The sequence below is a fragment of the Salarias fasciatus genome, chromosome 6 (assembly GCF_902148845.1).
Source record: "Salarias fasciatus chromosome 6, fSalaFa1.1, whole genome shotgun sequence".
NCBI lineage: Eukaryota > Metazoa > Chordata > Actinopteri > Blenniiformes > Blenniidae > Salarias > Salarias fasciatus.
This window is the reverse complement of record NC_043750.1, coordinates 37,698,709-37,715,808: the sequence shown is the minus strand read 5'-3', so window position 1 is coordinate 37,715,808 and position 17,100 is coordinate 37,698,709. Positions and strand designations below refer to the sequence as shown.

General features: G+C 42.4%; 2 protein-coding genes across 3 annotated transcripts; both read left to right on the top strand.

The window, feature by feature from the left end:
• The first annotated feature begins 471 nt into the window (after positions 1–471).
• LOC115390962 (G-protein coupled receptor 26-like) lies at positions 472–4,039 on the top strand. Its single transcript, XM_030095025.1, has 3 exons — positions 472–1,282; positions 1,600–1,713; positions 3,796–4,039. Exons 1-3 carry the CDS (start codon positions 609–611, stop codon positions 4,037–4,039), a joined length of 1,032 nt encoding a protein of 343 aa, XP_029950885.1. The 5' UTR covers positions 472–608.
• A 2,001-nt stretch (positions 4,040–6,040) lies between these two features.
• On the top strand, positions 6,041–14,970 carry LOC115390946 (carboxypeptidase Z-like). 2 transcript variants are annotated; one of them, XM_030095004.1, is made up of 13 exons: positions 6,041–6,278; positions 6,783–6,812; positions 7,041–7,092; positions 7,169–7,491; positions 7,558–7,773; positions 7,992–8,188; positions 10,443–10,604; positions 11,824–11,982; positions 12,054–12,189; positions 12,272–12,411; positions 12,935–13,034; positions 13,662–13,807; positions 14,357–14,970. In XM_030095004.1, exons 1-13 carry the CDS (start codon positions 6,185–6,187, stop codon positions 14,558–14,560), a joined length of 1,959 nt encoding a protein of 652 aa, XP_029950864.1. In that variant the 5' UTR covers positions 6,041–6,184; the 3' UTR covers positions 14,561–14,970. The 2 variants fall into 2 exon arrangements, with proteins under 2 accessions (XP_029950864.1, XP_029950863.1); XM_030095003.1 differs by having other exon boundaries at positions 6,043–6,278; positions 7,992–8,227.
• Positions 14,971–17,100: the final 2,130 nt, after the last annotated feature.

Here is a 17,100-nt window from a genome sequence, read left to right as displayed (position 1 = left end):
GCATGTAAAAATAACCCACATATTAAACTAAAATCGAATATTTCAAGCTGATTTTCTCTTTGCAGTTATTAAAGGCTATCTTTAAAAAGCTCATCTCTTCTTTCTTTCTTTTTTTTGTTTTGGAGATAAAAACAGCAACTTGTGTGCAAACACCACAGCATCCCCATCATCTCCCATATTAACTCCTGCTTGCATGAATATTGTTCAAGCGTCACATGAGCCAGCTACCGACTGCACGTGCAGGGCGCACGGCATTGCCAGCGAGAGAGGAGGCGCATGAGGAGAGAGTGCGCATGACCGAGTGTAAACACAGACCGCCCGGTAACCGCGAGCCAGCATTTACACTGAGATTCACTTTGGATCAAAAACAATTTGGATTCCTCTGGAAAAAAAAACAAACAAACAAATAATCTCGATTCTTGGACATCTCGAGGAAGTTGTCAGCTGGGTGTCAAGCTGACAGCGGGGTTTGTTTTGGGTTTTTTCAGCACCGGACAGCTCTCCGCCTGGCACCATGAGCGCCGGTCGCAGCTGGAGGGGGGCGAGTGCAGAGAGCACGGCGGTCTCTCCTCAGCATCCTCCCCACAGGTGTCACTGAGCCTCGAGAGATGAGCATACCGGAGTTCCTCCTGGAAGTGTCCATTGTGGTCATATCTGTCGTGTCGCTGCTGACAAACTTGTCGGTGCTGCTATGTTTCACCCAGAGCGCAGAGTTGCGCTCCCACGTGCCAGGGGTCTTCGTGCTGAATCTCTCCTTCTCTAACATCCTCCTCACTGTCATCAACATGCCGGCCACGTTCCTCGGGGTGGCCCGGAGCTCCAAGCCCTTCGGGGACTCGTTCTGCCACGCCGTGAGCTTCGCGGAGACCTTCATCACCACTAACGCCATGCTGAGCATGGCGGCGCTGAGCATGGACAGGTGGATCGCGGTGGTCTTCCCTCTGAGCTACTCCAGCAAGATGCGCTACAGGGACGCGCTCCTGATCGTGGCTTACTCCTGGCTGCACTCGCTCACCTTTGCCCTGACTCAGCTGATGATGGACTGGGGAGGCTACAGCCACGCGTACGCGTCCTGCACGGTTCACCTGGGCGCCGGGAAGGCGCAGCAGCTGCGCGCGTACTCCGCCTTCACCGCGCTCTTCCACGGCAGCAGCTTCGCGCTCTGCCTCTTTGTCCTCTGCTTCGCCTACCTGAAAGTTTTGAGGGTGGCCAGGTCTCACTGCAAGAGGATCGATGTAATCACAGTGCAGACTCTCATTCTGCTGGTTGATATTCACCCAAGGTATGAACTGAATCTATCTATCTATCTGTCTATCTGTCTATCTGTCTATTTGATCCATGCAGTTCTATAACTTCATCCATATAATTTTAGGACTTCACAAATGTCTTGCAGTTCTTGTAGTTTCCTCTCAGCATCTTGTGTGCACGTGCGTGTGTGTGGACTGATTTTAAAGATCACCGTTTTGAGACGTTTAATTCTTTCAGTCTGACTAGAGACAGCTACAGAGCAAAAAGCATTGTCATATTAAAGATTGAAATCTGCAGCATTGATGAATAATGCGAGCTGAGCATTAATAATTCCCTCTGTTTGTCTGTCAGTGTGAAGGAGAGGTGTCTGGCCCAGCAGAAGAAGAGGAGGCAGCGCGCCAGCAAAAAGATTTGTATCTTCATCGGCTCCTTCATCCTCTGCTTCTCACCTTATGTTGTGACGAGGTAACTCATCAGCCCTGCTGCCACTTTTACACTTTTTAGTTTATGAAACACAAAGCTGCAGATTACTCTATATTACTATGGCTTTTGTTAAAGTCTTGAATCAAGATATACTTGCAGATGAGGGATTTTTTAACTCTATAGGAGGCCAGATAGAAGCATAAAATCCTTTTGGGTCGGGGGAATGTCTTTTTCCATAATGTTTTTAATAAGCATTCTTAAAGTAAAGGAATTAGTGATGGCTAAAACTAACAATTTTTTCATTAAAATATGCATTTTTAAAACTTACGTATATCATATACCTCTATAGTGTGGTATCAACCAACCAGCCAAAACCAACCAACCAACCAACTAACCAACCAACCAGCTAAACAACCAGCCAAAACCAACCAACCAGCCAACCAACTAGCTAACCAACCAGCCAGCCAGCCAACCAACCAATTAACCAACCAACCAACCAACCAACCAACCAACCAACCAACCAACCAACCAACTGACTAAGCAACTAAAAAAACAACCAACAAACCAAGCAAAAAAAAAACCACCAACCCAACCAACCAACCAGCCAAAATCAACCAACCAACCAGTTCAAAACAACTAACCAACCATCCCACAAAACCCCCCCAAAAAAACCAACCAACCAACCAAATCAAAAACAACGAACCAACCAACAACAACAAAAAAAAAAAAAATCAACCAACCAACTAGCCAGCCAGCCAGTCAGTCAATCAATCAGTCAAAGTATTTTTTCCAGCAGTAATTCTACCGTCACTCTTGAAACCTTCAGATCAGGGACTTTCAAAGTTCATAATGAAGACGTGCAGAAACATGAAGCAGATGCAGGGACATGCCTTCCCCAGCGTTTTTTCATAATACTACAACTAAGAATAGTCATGGTAATGATTATTTCGTGAATGTACACATTTTTAGAACTTCATTCCTCATGACTGCCTAAAAAAAACTATTGTAGTTTTTCTTTTTGTGATAAAGAAATCATCATTGCAGTAAAACAAACAGTGAATTCACTGTAAGTGTAATTCTAATGAGTTAAAGTCATAAAGTGATTTTTAATGCAAAAGCCGCAGATGCTTTTTTCTTCGTGTATTTCAAAAGCGACATTTGAAAGTCAATCAAAAACGACTCGTTGGCGTGAGATAAAGCATGGAGGAGGCACATTGTCTCACTCTTTAAAATCTCCCCTCGGAGATGGAGTGACTCATCGATTCTATACTGCACTGTCGTCACACTGTATGTAATCACCAGTAAGACAGTTTTTTAACAGCAGAAAAGTTACAGCGGATTGCATTAGATTCTTGACTTGTTTGTATCACTGCCAAAAAACTGCAGGAAAAACAGTTTAAACTGAGGATTGTATTGAGAATATATTATGGGGCATTTAACAAGCTGCACACAAACACACAAAAATAGATAAAATCTTCCCTCAATCTATTTATGTATGAGCTTCGTATCAGAGTTATTGCATATGGAAGAACCTCATAAAGCAGGTGTGTCAAACATAAGGCCTGTGAGCCAAAACCAGCCCGCAAGAGGCTCCAATCTGGCCCAGGAAATGATAAAGCAAACTGTGAAAGTTTCAAAGAAAACATTGATTTTTTTATTATTTAAACAAATTTATAAAGAGTAGCAGACACAACACTGATGCCCGAGCTGAAATATTACAGATGATCCAACGAAAGCTAGCAAACTATTATCCTCAAGGTCATGCTCTCAGTATGAGTTTGTAAAAACACGGATAATGCAATACTAAAGGGATTTTCTTTGAAATTTCACTGTATTTTGCAACAGAAGGTTTAAAATTAAAACTGACTTCATAATGAGATTGTAGTAAATTTCTGTAGCGATTGTTTGGTTTGAGATAAAAAATGGTACTTTCATCATGTATGCTCTGAAAAGTTTAAATTTACACGTTCTTTTGGTTCTATTTTACCTGTCCTGGGTTGTGTTCGGCCCCTGAACTCAAATGTGTTTGATAAAGAGCAAAAAGCAGAGATCTTTCTGGTGCAGTCTGATGGCCGTCTGTGTTAGAAATGTGAAACCTGAATGCGTTTTGTCCTCCGCCCTCAGGTTGGTGGAGCTGTTTCCGTCCGTGCACATCCCCCGGTACTGGGGCATCGCCACCAAATGCATGTGCTACGCCAAGGCTTCCAGCGACCCGTTTGTCTACTGCCTCCTGCGGCAGCAGTACAGGAAGGTTCTGGTCAGCATCATCGGCCGCGTTATGACAAAGGAGAAGTACTTCCTGTCGGTCCACAGCAGCAGCAGCATGCTGGACGCCACGGACGACAACTGTCTCGCCAGGATCACCTGACTTTGATGGGCTCAGTTTGAAATGTTTCAGTAATTCTGCCGTCCACGCAAGGGAGGTCAGAGGTCAGTAAGTGCAACGACGTGAAGGAGGAAAGACGTCAGAGGCTCGTTTAAAGGTATTTAAACAGGCGGCTGGGCCAAGGGACTGTTTAAACCACAGGGCTTCCCACTGGAGGAGCTGTGAGAGACTCCAAACAGTTTACACTCGCGTCTAACGTGAGCCAGAGGCCCTTTCAGAGCCTTCAGACTGACGTCCCACAGGGCTTGTTAGTTTTGCCCACTGAGGCACTGCCAAGGATACACCACATGAAAACCACAACACCACGTTCGTTACATCCATCGGTGTCAATGTATCTCTGGAGTACTGTAATGATAAATACGTCGAGAAGTGATCTTCAAGTAAAAAAGCTGAAAGCGATTGTTAGTTTGATGATGATGTTTTCAAGTTAAATATTAATGATCGCGTCAGCGAATGCCCACGGATTGTACAAAAAAAGGTATGAGGATGTGTGAAAATGTTATATCACGGCTCGAACACCTATTGAAAATAAATGTCACTGCCACAAAACACGCCGAGTCTGTGCATAAATACCTTGAAGTTCCATCTAATTAGGTTGTACAAACCTTTCACTGCAGGTAATTATCTCAGGCAGGTAATTAAAGCAGGCCCGAGGATGTGGAAGTTTGTGTTTGAGAAAAACAGGCGAGATGTCAGATTTCTTGCATCCTGTTTTTAAAAGTATTTTTTCATTTGCTGGCGCATTTTAATTAGCCAACCAACCAAAAAAGCAGTACCACTTTAAGGCAGAAAATAGGAATGAATATACCTTTAAAAAGGTGTTAAAACCTCAGATAGAAGCTACATCAAACTGAGGGTGGAATGTGTGTTTTCGGTCTCAGGACTTTCTGAAAGAAAACCACAGCAACTGTATATGCCATAGAATCACATTTCAGGAAAACAAACGGAGCAAACACTTGGAGGTAAAGGTGGAGAAAGTCTCTCAGACTGTTTAGTTCTTGAACTGGACAGCTGGACCATGTCAGGAGAGCGATGCGTAAACTTCTGTCACTTCTACCATCCACTGCTACTACTACAACAACACACACACACACACACACACACACACACACACACACACACACACACACGCACACACACACACACACACACACACACACACACACACACACACAGTCCAATGACTAACTTGGCTGCTGCCTCAAAGTGCTTCACACCAGTTAGTCACATCAGGGGCAATTCAGCATTCAATGCCTTGCTCAAGAACACATGAGGGATCAAACCTGCAACTGGAAGACAACCTGCAACTGACAATTACATACAAAGATGAAGTGTTTTCAAGTGTGTATTCACTGTACCCCACCAATAGAATGCTGTATTTATTAATGGGATGTTTAAGTTTCAGTGGTCCAAATCTTACTCTATGTTGTTATTATGAAGTTATAAAATTGTTATATTCTCCAGATGAAATGTGTGGCTTCTTAGCAATAAATGAGGAATATGAAAGGAATATTTTTTCCTTTATTGAGTTGAAAATCTCATCTGCACTGTAATGTGAGTGACGCTGAGCAACACCAGCACAAAAGGCTTGTGATGTTTCCCAGGAAGAAGGCTGGATGCAGACCAGCATACCTTCTGTGATTTTTACCATGTGTCTGCAGACTTTAATTATTAAATGCCGTTTGTGTCTCAATCATAAGAATAACTACTTTAACGCTGGAATAAGCAGGAGAGAAATAATCATCAAGCAGGTATTTCAGGGGGTGGGACCTCAAATGACATCCTGAGGTGGATCATTTTCAGTTTTTCCAAATAAAAGGGGGGTCCAGACCTCCCTGTGCCCCCCTGATTTCCGCCTGTGCACGCACAGACACGCACGGAGCCGTGCGCTGAAACCTGATCGTCCCAGCCGGGAGCCATAACCCGGAGCTGGGTCAGGGATGCTCCGCGCGCACAAAGGAAGGAGGTTTCCGTGCTGGGGGTGGTAATTATCATCCAGACTGGGGCAGACGGAAGAAGAGCAGCAGCTTCAAACACGCACACATACACACGGACACACACACACACACACACACACATACTCAGTGCCACATCACGCACCGCAGATGTGAAGTTTGTCGCTGCATCATGCGTCCAGGACTCGCGCTGCTGTTTCTGTGCCTCACGCGCGGCTGTCGGTGCGCGCCGCCGCAGAGCTGCCATCCCGGAGACGAGTTTTTAGGTAAGAAGAAAGTCTCTTTCAGCCAAGTTGAGCACGCGCGCAGAGCCAGGTATGGGTGCTTCTTTTGTTGAAAACTAACTCCAGGTAGGACTTTTTAAACGTGGAACTTTTCTGATTGTTTTTACCCCACAGGGATTTATCTGCGCAACATCTAGTTTTAAACATAAAGCATGTCTAGCATGTATATAAAAACCTCTAAACAACCATTAGAGTACCTTACTTATTTATTTAAAGTTCAACATTTTCCACCTTTTACCTGTTTTATACACATTAAAGTAGATTTGGATTCTGCAGAAACATGACATTATTTCAATATGATTGAAGCTTTCAGGGTTAATATTTAGTATTTGTATCTCTATAAGTCTAAAAACAGTGATTAAAGTAAATACAGGCTCAGCATGCCTCTGTTTGTGCCATGCTTTTGAAGATGTCTCCCCCTACTGTCCATTATGTGAAGATTAAAGGAAGATTTTATGTATAAATTCTGTTTTTTTTTTTCCAAAGGGAGATGCAGCAGGAACGAGCAGGAGAAACGTATGTCTCATTGTTCATTAATAACAAAATGCATGAAATAAAAAGAATTATAGGAATTATACCTGTATATGCTATAGTGTTTTTTTTTTCTAGAAATATCTCAACATTTTCCAAACCCAATCATAGGGGTGACGATTTTTCTTTTACAAAATAAAACAACGAATGAATAAACTGTCTCTTCTTTCAGTTTCCTCAAATTTATTTACTTTTTACTTTTCTCCTCAACAGGAACCTGCTCTGAGCTCAACCTGGGATACTGTAATGATCTGGAATATTCAAGGTGGGTTGTTGAGGTTGATGCTAAATCCATATTGCAAAGCTTTAATTTAATTATTCTTCTGTCCATGTGAACCCAGGACCATCTTCCCCAACATCCTGGGCCACCGGACTCGCTCGGACGCCGAGTCGGGGGCAGAGTACCTGCTGCTCAGCGTCATCCACGGCCTGCTGAACGGGGAGTGCTCCCCCGAGATCCGTCTGGTGGGCTGCTCCGTCCTCGCCTCGCCGTGCCAGGACAACAAGATGATCAAGCCGTGCCGCAGCACGTGCGAGGCCCTGAGGAAGGACTGCTCGCACGCCTTCGAGGCCATCGACATGGCCTGGCCCTACTTCCTGGACTGCGACCGTTTCTTCGCCAGTAAAGAGGAGGGCTGCTACGACCCGCTGGCAGGGCTGAAAGGTAAAACCTCGCACTGCAGTTCTCTGCTCCGTCTCTCCTGCCCTGAACCCTCCGTCCCTCCCCCAGCCAGACAGGAGCTGGCCCTGTCCAGTCTGTCGCCCGAGGAGCCCAGCACCATCATCCAGTTCACCTACACCTCCAACGCTCAGATGTACAGCTTGCTGAAGAGGACGGCGGCCAAGTGCTCCAGCATCGCCCACGTCTACAGCATCGGGCGCAGCACCGAGGGCCGGGACCTGCTGGTGATCGAGTTCAGCAACAACCCCGGACAGCACGAGCTGCGTGAGTAGACAGCTGGAGTTTCAAATATTCATGAGGAAATCTGCCGTTCAAAGCCTTTTCTCTGCGTTTTGTTGATATATTGCATTATTCTTCCATGACAGCTCATCTGATTCTTCTGCATTCCCCCTGATCAATACTTAATACTCTGTTTATTTGAAGTACAGGCTCCCGAAGGCCTGGTCTTAAAAGCAAGTGAAAACACTTTTGCCTGTTTTCAGTGGAGCCAGAGATCAAGCTGGTGGGCAACATGCACGGCAACGAGGTGCTGGGCCGCCAGCTGCTCATCTACCTGGCCCAGTACCTGTGCTCAGAGTACAACCTGGGAAACCAGAGGATCCAGACCATCGTCAACACCACCCGCATCCACATCCTGGCCTCCATGAACCCCGACGGCTACGAGCTGGCCGCCTCTGAGGTAGAGGATAACAGCGACCCGGAGCTCGCCAACCAGGAAGTAAATATTGTTAACAGAAAGCAAAGACAAACCGCCATTATCCGCTCTCAGTGTGTGTTTCCTGTGCTCGCCTTCATGGACAGAGGTGGAAGAAATGAGTCAAAGCTTTAACCCAATGAAGTGAGATTCAGTTTTTCACTATTTTTAGAATAAAACGAATTTATTCCTATCGTAGTCAGTGTATTGAGTGTATTGAACACTGCAATTACTGTCAGGATATAACTGTACCATCATGATAAAATCTTTTGGGAAATGTAAAACTGAACACTATCTGATTTTTCCTCGAACTCAAATCTCTTAAAAATGTAATTACAGACTGATTACTCACCGGCTTTCTGGAGGCGTTAGATATTAATTAACAGTTGCAATGTGAGGATATGTCAAATCTTACGGTTTATATTGAGCACAGCAAAGTGTCTTCTGGAATATGAGATGGTTCTTAAACATCTTTATTGTTTGAGGAGTGTTTGTTAAAGTCAAGAATAATGTGAGGCAGTCCAAACAACATGACGATCTGTCAGGCTAAAAAGAGCACTGAAGGCTTCCACCTCTGTCTGTCAGCACTTCTCTCTACCAGACCTCCCACTCCCAGCAACTTTCATTCAAATCAAATGGCTTTAAAAGAAGTAATTAAAACAGATATATTCAATGCAATTCGCATTTTGTGCTTGCTCTCAGCCGCTGGCAGTGGGAAAACTGCACGTCTCCTGCATGGAGGAGGTTTCACTGCGATTCTGTCAGCTCTGTCTTCATCTGTAGGAACAACTTAAAAATTAGAATAGAAGTTCATGTTTAAGCATATTTTTTATTTCAACTTGAGTTTATATGAGCACCGATATATCTAAAAAAACATGAACTTTTAAGGATTTCCTAATTTTCTGGACTTGCATCTGTATTTCTTGAGAAAGTGAAACTTCTGTGCTCTCGTATCTGAAGCAGCATTTTAAACCGGGAGCGTCAAACAGAAGATGAAACTCAAGATGAACTGGGCTTGACACCTCTGCTTTCAGTGTTTGTCCTCCTGCTCGCATGTCTCTCTGTTGACGGAGTGTGTGTTTGCGCACATGTGTGTATTGATGTGTGACACGGGACTGACAGAAGCCCGTGTTGTGTGTCGAGTCTCACGGTGCAGATCGTTATTGTCCATGTGTGTCACGCCACATTGCAGCCTGCTTTTCTTATTTGATGCTGGAGTGTTAAGATAATGTGATATTTCATATAATGTTGAAGATCAACAACTCAACAGATCTAGAATGCAATATTTAAGTGGACTTGTAATGTTTTTAAAGCTAGGAAATATACTTATAAAAGAAAATAACGCTCATAATATAATTCCATTAATGTGCATGTGTGTTGCCTTAGTAGTTTATAAGATGATCAGTTGGAATGTTTTGTGATAATCCCACTTTATTTTTGGTAGAAAAATATATTAATCACCACTATGTAGTAACAAAGAGGTTCAGCCATCTATTACTTTCTCCTCCTTTAGCTCCTTTTACGAGCTCAATGCTCCATCTAGTGGTGCAAACGTGTCATGCAAAACTAAACAAAAAAAGATTGTATATAATGTCCAGTTTAACAGTATGATCAGTCATTTATTGTCCAATTTGAAAGCAGTCTTATGTGTTGTATTGCATGGATGAAAAGAGACAATAATAGTCATGTGGTAGAATTTACTGCACACTTACATGCATTAATTTCCATAAGTCATTATTTAAACGTTTGGATGAAAACAAATTCAGACTGGCCTGAAGGGAAATTTGCACATGTGAGAATCATTTTTATGAGTTTTGTGGAACATGATTTAATCTTTTTCCTCTGTTGTATTTCTGGATATTACGGTGCATCTTGTTGGTTGCAGGGTTTGTGAATTGTAGCGTCATGCGAATGGATTTCTGTTCCATCCAGCTCTGAAGGTGGAACTGGCTGTGTGTTGCTTCAGGTCTCAGTGGAACTGATTTAATTTCTGCTCATTTGCTTCTCCCTCCCTCACGACGGATATATGGTCTTGTCTCCATGTTAACAATAGAATTAACAAAAAAATTTCCTCTCTTGAAATCCTGACTAATGTTCATATCATTTACTGTTTTCTTCACTTCATTACTCATCGGACTAATGTTTACATATCATCATAATTATTAATATTATTGTCATTGTTTTGATCTGTGTTTAAAGTTTCCAGTGTGTTTGTTTTCTGTAAATCGCTTCTTTTCAGGGTCATTTATTGAACGGTTGGACCAACGGACGGGCCAACGCCCAGAATATTGATCTGAACCGCAACTTTCCAGACCTCACCTCCATCTTCTACCGGAACCGACGCAGCAGGCACTACCGGATCGACCACATCCCGATCCCAGACTCCTACTGGTTCGGAAAGGTAGGCTCACACACGCTTCATTTCATCCGCAGCTTACATATGGAGACATGCAAAGGGAAGCTTATGGAATAATGAGGAATATATGCTACACAATGCCACAAAGATAGGATTCAAACCTGTTCGTCAAAGACAGGCAGACAGAAATATCTAAAGCAATATGGATTAAAAGTTTGCAAGTGCAGCTGTGTGCGTTTCATTTGAGATTAAATACAAAGCACAACACTGTTTTATAAGTAGTACAGCACTGTGTGATGAAGGAAAATTAAGCCTTTTATTCAAGTGAAGCATGAAAATGGGAAGGGGATATGAAATCAAGGAAATAGAAATCATAACGCAAAAACGAGAACTGAAATAAGGCAAATTTGTAGGCAGCAAGAGTTACTTCTGAATTCTTAATCCTGGTGTGAAGCATAAGGCCCATGGGCCAAAACCAACTGGCAAGACAATCCAGTCTCACAGAAATTCGAAGATGTAAGAATTTTAAAGAAAATATTGATTTTAAAATAAGTTTCTGATAAGTAGTGAACTCAACACAACACTGAGACCTGAGCTGAGATAGTGCTGACGCTGCTAGCTAACTACTTCGCTCAGAGTTAGTTTGTAAAAACATGCATCATGCAACAGCTACAGGAGAAGATTTTGGGACATTTTTCTGTATTTTGCACCTGAGGGTATCATTAAAATTGACTTTATGTTGAGGTTGTAGTCAATTTCTGTACTAATTGCTTGATTTTGTTTAAATATTGACATTTTCATGACATATACTCTGCTCCACACCAAAACAACTTTAAAATTACAGGTTGTTGTGGCACTTTTACACCAGTCTGGCACTAGATGGCCAGCACACAAGATGAGATTGGTCTGAATGTGGTCCGTGAAACAACATGTCTTTGCTATATGTCATGCTATTCATATGTAATAAACCTTCTGTTTATTTATCTTTTATTGCCTGAACATTTTTATCAGTCAAATGAACTCAGTTCTTAGTTTTTGCCATCATATCTGAATGTTCTCGTACGTTGATACCAGGGGATTTAAGTGTGGGAAGTATTTCTATAGTATGCATTCTGTGCATGTCATGACTGGCATGATTTTGACATTTTGTTTTGAATCTCATTCACTTATGATGACAAAACCACTGTCACATGTTGAAGCAGGAATGATGTCCATGTCCATTTGTGTGCAGTAGAAGATGTGCCATCCTGCGTTTGTTCCGCAGGTGGCGCCGGAGACCTATGCGGTGATGAAGTGGATCCGCTCCCTGCCTTTCGTCCAGTCCGCCAGCCTCCACGGAGGAGAGCTCGTCATCTCGTATCCGTTTGACTTCTCCAGACACCCCCAGGAGGAGCGGATGTTCTCTCCCACCCCGGACGAGCTGGTAGGGACGCGGCGGCCGCAGACGTGAGCACAGGTACCCTCGGTACTCACAGATCCTCTCTCAACACGCAGATCTTCAAGCAGCTGGCTCGCACCTACGCGGACGCCCACTCCACCATGTCCAACAACGACACGGACAGATGTGGAGCGTCCTTCTATCGAACGGGGGGCATCATCAACGGAGCCCTGTGGTACAGTTTTGTTGGTGGTGAGTTGGTTTTCCAGCAGAAGAAGAAAAAGTATTTGCATGTTTTCATGCTTCTCAAAGCGATCTGCCGTGTTGTTTGCAGGGATGTCCGATTTTAATTACCTGCACACAAACTGTCTGGAGATCACGGTGGAGCTGGGCTGCGATAAGTTCCCCTCAGAGGCAGAGCTGTACCCCGAATGGAAGAGGAACAAAGAAGCTCTGCTCAGCTTCATGGAGTATGTAAGTGTCTCACAGGGAGAGTGTGCAATGCTTTTTGTTTTTGCTTTTCTAGAACTCTCTTCAATTCTTTTGAAAGCTATAAACTTCCTTAGTGTCGGTACACCAACCTAGTGCAGGATTGAACTTTCTTTCCCTCTGCGCTGCAACACTCATTTATCCACATACATCATCAGTGGAATTTAATTGAATTTAAAGCAGATAAAGATTACAGTGTGTTAATTTAAATGAGTGGAATTAATAGGCTTAATGCCGACAAAATGCAGATTTGAATGTTAATTATGGGATTAAAAGTAGATTTTCAAAGTGTGGCGAGACCCCCCACAGAATTGCAGTTAATTACATTTTTGGAATCATTTTAACCATAATATTATGTGTGTGTTGCACTGATCTTCAATCTTCAAACTAAAATAAAACATAAATGTACCATTGATGAGTTACCTCTACTCCTGAAAGTAGCTGCGCTACGTTATGTAAGTGGTGTATTCTGATCTAAAGGTCGATGATCCTGTGTGTGTTTGAGCAGGTCCACAGAGGAATAAAGGGGGTGGTCACAGATACTGAGGGTAATGGGATAAAAGGAGCATCAGTGTCTGTCCGAGGCGTCAGGAAAGACGTCACCACGGGTAACTACAAACCACTGCCTTCAAGTTTCTTCACGATTATAGCAGCTTCATAACTTCTTCTGTTAGATCAGTTATAATTTTACTTTTATTTTGAGAGGGAATACCTTTTATTCATTCATTACTTGCTGGATCGCAAACATTCTTTCTCGTCCTATAGCCTGATTTTCATGTAAAAATCTGGAGAAAAACTCATGAAAACACATGAAAATATGATTAGAATTCATTTTAGATCGACAGTTTCTGCACAGTGCGACAACAATCCAGTAAAAGAAAAGTGTCATTTTTTAGCATGTTTTATAAGTTGTTTATAGTACCTCAAAAGAGTTAAACTGGATAACCTACAGGGGTGCGCTGATATGAAAATTTTGACTGATATCTAATATTAATGTTGTGTCTATGGGTGATGGCTGATATTTATCGATATGGAGTCCAGCTGAGCCAGCAGAGCATGAGGCTTGTGTTCAAAAAGAAGGAACCGTCTTGGAGCAAAGTGCAAGTAACGTGACAGAGATGCAGCCATAGAGAGATCGTAGACCTTGAGAGCTTTAGTGTTCAGTGGTGGATGAGCTGATCACTCCCAGTCCTGAGTCCTTGGTGCTCTTCTTCCTCTCTCCACCTCGCCTTCAGCTGAAGACGGAGACTACTGGCGGTTGCTGAACCCCGGCACTCACATCCTGACGGCGACGGCCAAAGGTTACTCCAGAGTCAGTAAGAGAGTTCATCTGCCTCGCACCATGAACAAGGCCGGACGGGTCGACTTCGTCCTGGAGAAGGTTTGGTTTCTCTTTCGTGATGGAAATATTAACAGAGGAATTCTTCAAAAGCAGCTTTTATGGAAACTGGGCCGTCTCTTCTCGGTGTCTCCAACGCAGACCGCAGTCTGTGTTCTGGTAGATTCATCAGTCTGGTCAGCTTTCCTCTGCTTTTTTATGCAGTTTGACATTTTTAATCACCTGCCTCCTCCATGATTCCCCAGATCGAGTGGCTGTAGTAGTCTGGATGACACCATAAAGGCTATGATGAAATTACAACTGTCTGGCGAGTGGATGACTCCATCGAGCTCCAATATGCCTTGATTTACTTGAGTATCTCTAAATTTAAAGGTGGGAAACGACAGACAGTGTGTTCCCAGCTCTTCATTCGGTCTTATTCTTAAGATAGAATCACCTGAGCCAGCAGAGAAAAGAAAAAAAACTAAAGATGATTTAATAAAGACATTGATAAATCATTTTACTGAAAGTCTGATTAACCTGAAAACTACAGGGTTTGTGATCTATGTCTCATGAGTGTTACTAATTCGTGACTTCTCATCTTCCCTTCAGGTTCCCGTGGAGCCCGATATTGACGACCACCTCTTCCCCTCAGTGGACACGTGGGATCGCTTCGACCCCTACAACCAGTTCGAGCGCTACGCCGAGCCCGACGTCGGCGCCGGAGGGATCGAGCGCCAGGAGAAGCCGTGGTGGTGGAACTACTTCTCCCAGTCTGGAATCTCTCCTCCACAGTGGCTGCTTCGAAGTGTCTAGACAGCATGTTAGCGAAATATTTCCCAGGTGGCCACAGCGGAGGACGTCTGTCAGAGGCATCGATGTAGCAGAAGCTGCGACACTGAAATCATCACACACATTTCTGTGCTTCTTTCAAGGATGTGAATTTGTTTTTCTTTTTTTTTTTTTAAATTCATCAGCCAACAAATTTAAATCCAGTCTGTGAGCTGGACTTGGAGCAAATCTGATTTGCAGATCCATTTACACGATTCACAGCAGATTAATGAGATGAGGCTGCTTCTGTTGTCCACCTTTTAAAGACGATGCAACAACTTTCATGCACTTTTTGAATAACATGACTTAAGATCCTAATTTCACATTTATGACGGCAGCTTGTGTCTTTCTGCACACTTGTGCAAAAAAAATAAAAAAAAAAACCTAACTAAATTGACTTTGTGGCACTATTTTGACACAGTGATGACATTTGATGGGTTATCACATTTTTTCCCTTTCACACTCTGCCATCTGTGAAGAGTAGGTGTTTTTTGCTTTGTTTTTCACAAGCATTCAAAATAAATATTAAAGATTTCTGGCACCTTTTTGTTCAGATATGGTTTCTTCTTTGAGTTCTACCTGTGTTGTTTCCACTGGGAGAGGCTCGCACCTCCAGCAGCTTCGCTTTGAATCACAGAGGGCCAAACACATTTTACTTCAGGGGCCATATATGGGCCAATTTCATCATAAGTGGACGAAACTTGCTAAATTGTGCCAAAAAAAAACAAACTCTGATTCCTCTGTTGTGGTTCAGCATATAAACATGATGACAATTTTTGATTTTCTACCGAAACAAACTACAATCTCAAGGCCAATTTTCAAGAAACCTTATGGTGTGAAATACAGTGAAATATTCAAACAACTTCTGTAGCTGTTGCATTATGCATGTTTTTATAAACTCACCCTGACAGCATGGATTTGATTTGAGGCTAATCATCATAGTTTGCCAGTTTCCATGGTAGCATCACTGGTATTTCAGCTCAGGTCTCAGTGTTGTGTGTCTTCACTTCTCTTGTTTAAAAAATCAATGTTTTCTTTGAAATTATTCTCTTTGCTTGGTGGTTTGAATGCTTTGAATAAACAAGGCATTAAAGATGGATGGTGGGATGTTTTGAAAGTTTAAAACAGACTTGCAGAGTGACAATATTCACTTTTAGAGTCCGGTTGGGGGTCTTTACATGTATAGAACTCTTATGATAGTAATTTTACCATTCAAACAATACCTCATGCTACCATCAAACAACACACTAATGCTCACTTTTATTGAGCCAAGTGTGGCAGAACGAGTGGTGAGATCAACAGAACACAAACCAAAAGACGTCACCTGGGGACTTGCACCCCAGGATCTCCAATGTTAAATAAAATTTAAAAAAAAACAAGGACCCGCAGGTTCGAAGGATTCACTGGGACGGGAGACGTGAGTTCAAATTAAAACAAACTTTATTAAATTCCAATATTAAAATTAGCAGACTAACTCAAAATAAATAGACCGCGGCTCCCCTGAAAACCTCTGGCGCCCCCCAGGGGAGGCGCGCCTCACACTTTGAAAACCGCTGTTATAGAACACTAGATGCCTTACGGCAGAGTCCACGACGTCCGCAGAGGTCGGCCATCTTTGTACGGGAAAGCTGTCAGTTTCTGTAGAACGCAATGTAAGGTTGGTGATCTGTGCAGACTTTTATACTCTTATTTCACTGATTTTTTTTAATGGAACATCTTAAAGCACTATATGGTAATTGCTGTTGTGACTCTGAGTTATATAAAAATTGATTGATCAAGAGATTCACTCAGTTGCCTTTTATTCGTTTACTTAATTATATTGTGACTGTAATTCCATTATTTGACTTGAAACTTTCTGAGCTCCTTTTATACATTTTTACAATGCCTAATTACATATATTTTTTAAATTATGTGTTTTCTGGTGCACTATTTCATGTTTAAATAATCTATGGGGGACATTATACATTCACAAAATATTTAATAATGTGGAAGGTTACTGTTTAATGTTATATATTAATGAAAAATAATATAATACATTCAATATAATGAGGTTCATGAGATTTAAGTATTTCTGAAGTTTCAGGTGGGTAAATTGTTCATCTTCAGCCTCCACTACAGCCCTGCCACGTCTTAAAATATTTTCACCAAAACTAAAAATATGGACATGTATAGCTTGTGTAAATTATTCGTAAGTGCTATAAATATATCTCAGTGTAAGGATTTGAACATGGAGCCTAATATGAAGAATATTATGAATATTCAGGATATGATATATATTTATTATATATATTTAAGGCATGCCATGCTCATCAAACATATGTCATGTCATTAACAGAGATTTGATGTTTATTACAAACCAAACCGTTTGAAAATCGGTAAAAATTTGAGCAAGTTACAGCTTGTTAAACAGTTCATGTCTCATCAACACAATGTCATGAGCGAGCCAGATTCCCGTACAAAGATGGCCGACCTCTGCATACGTCCGACTTCATTGGCCAGCAGTGGAGACGAGGTATCTAGTGTTA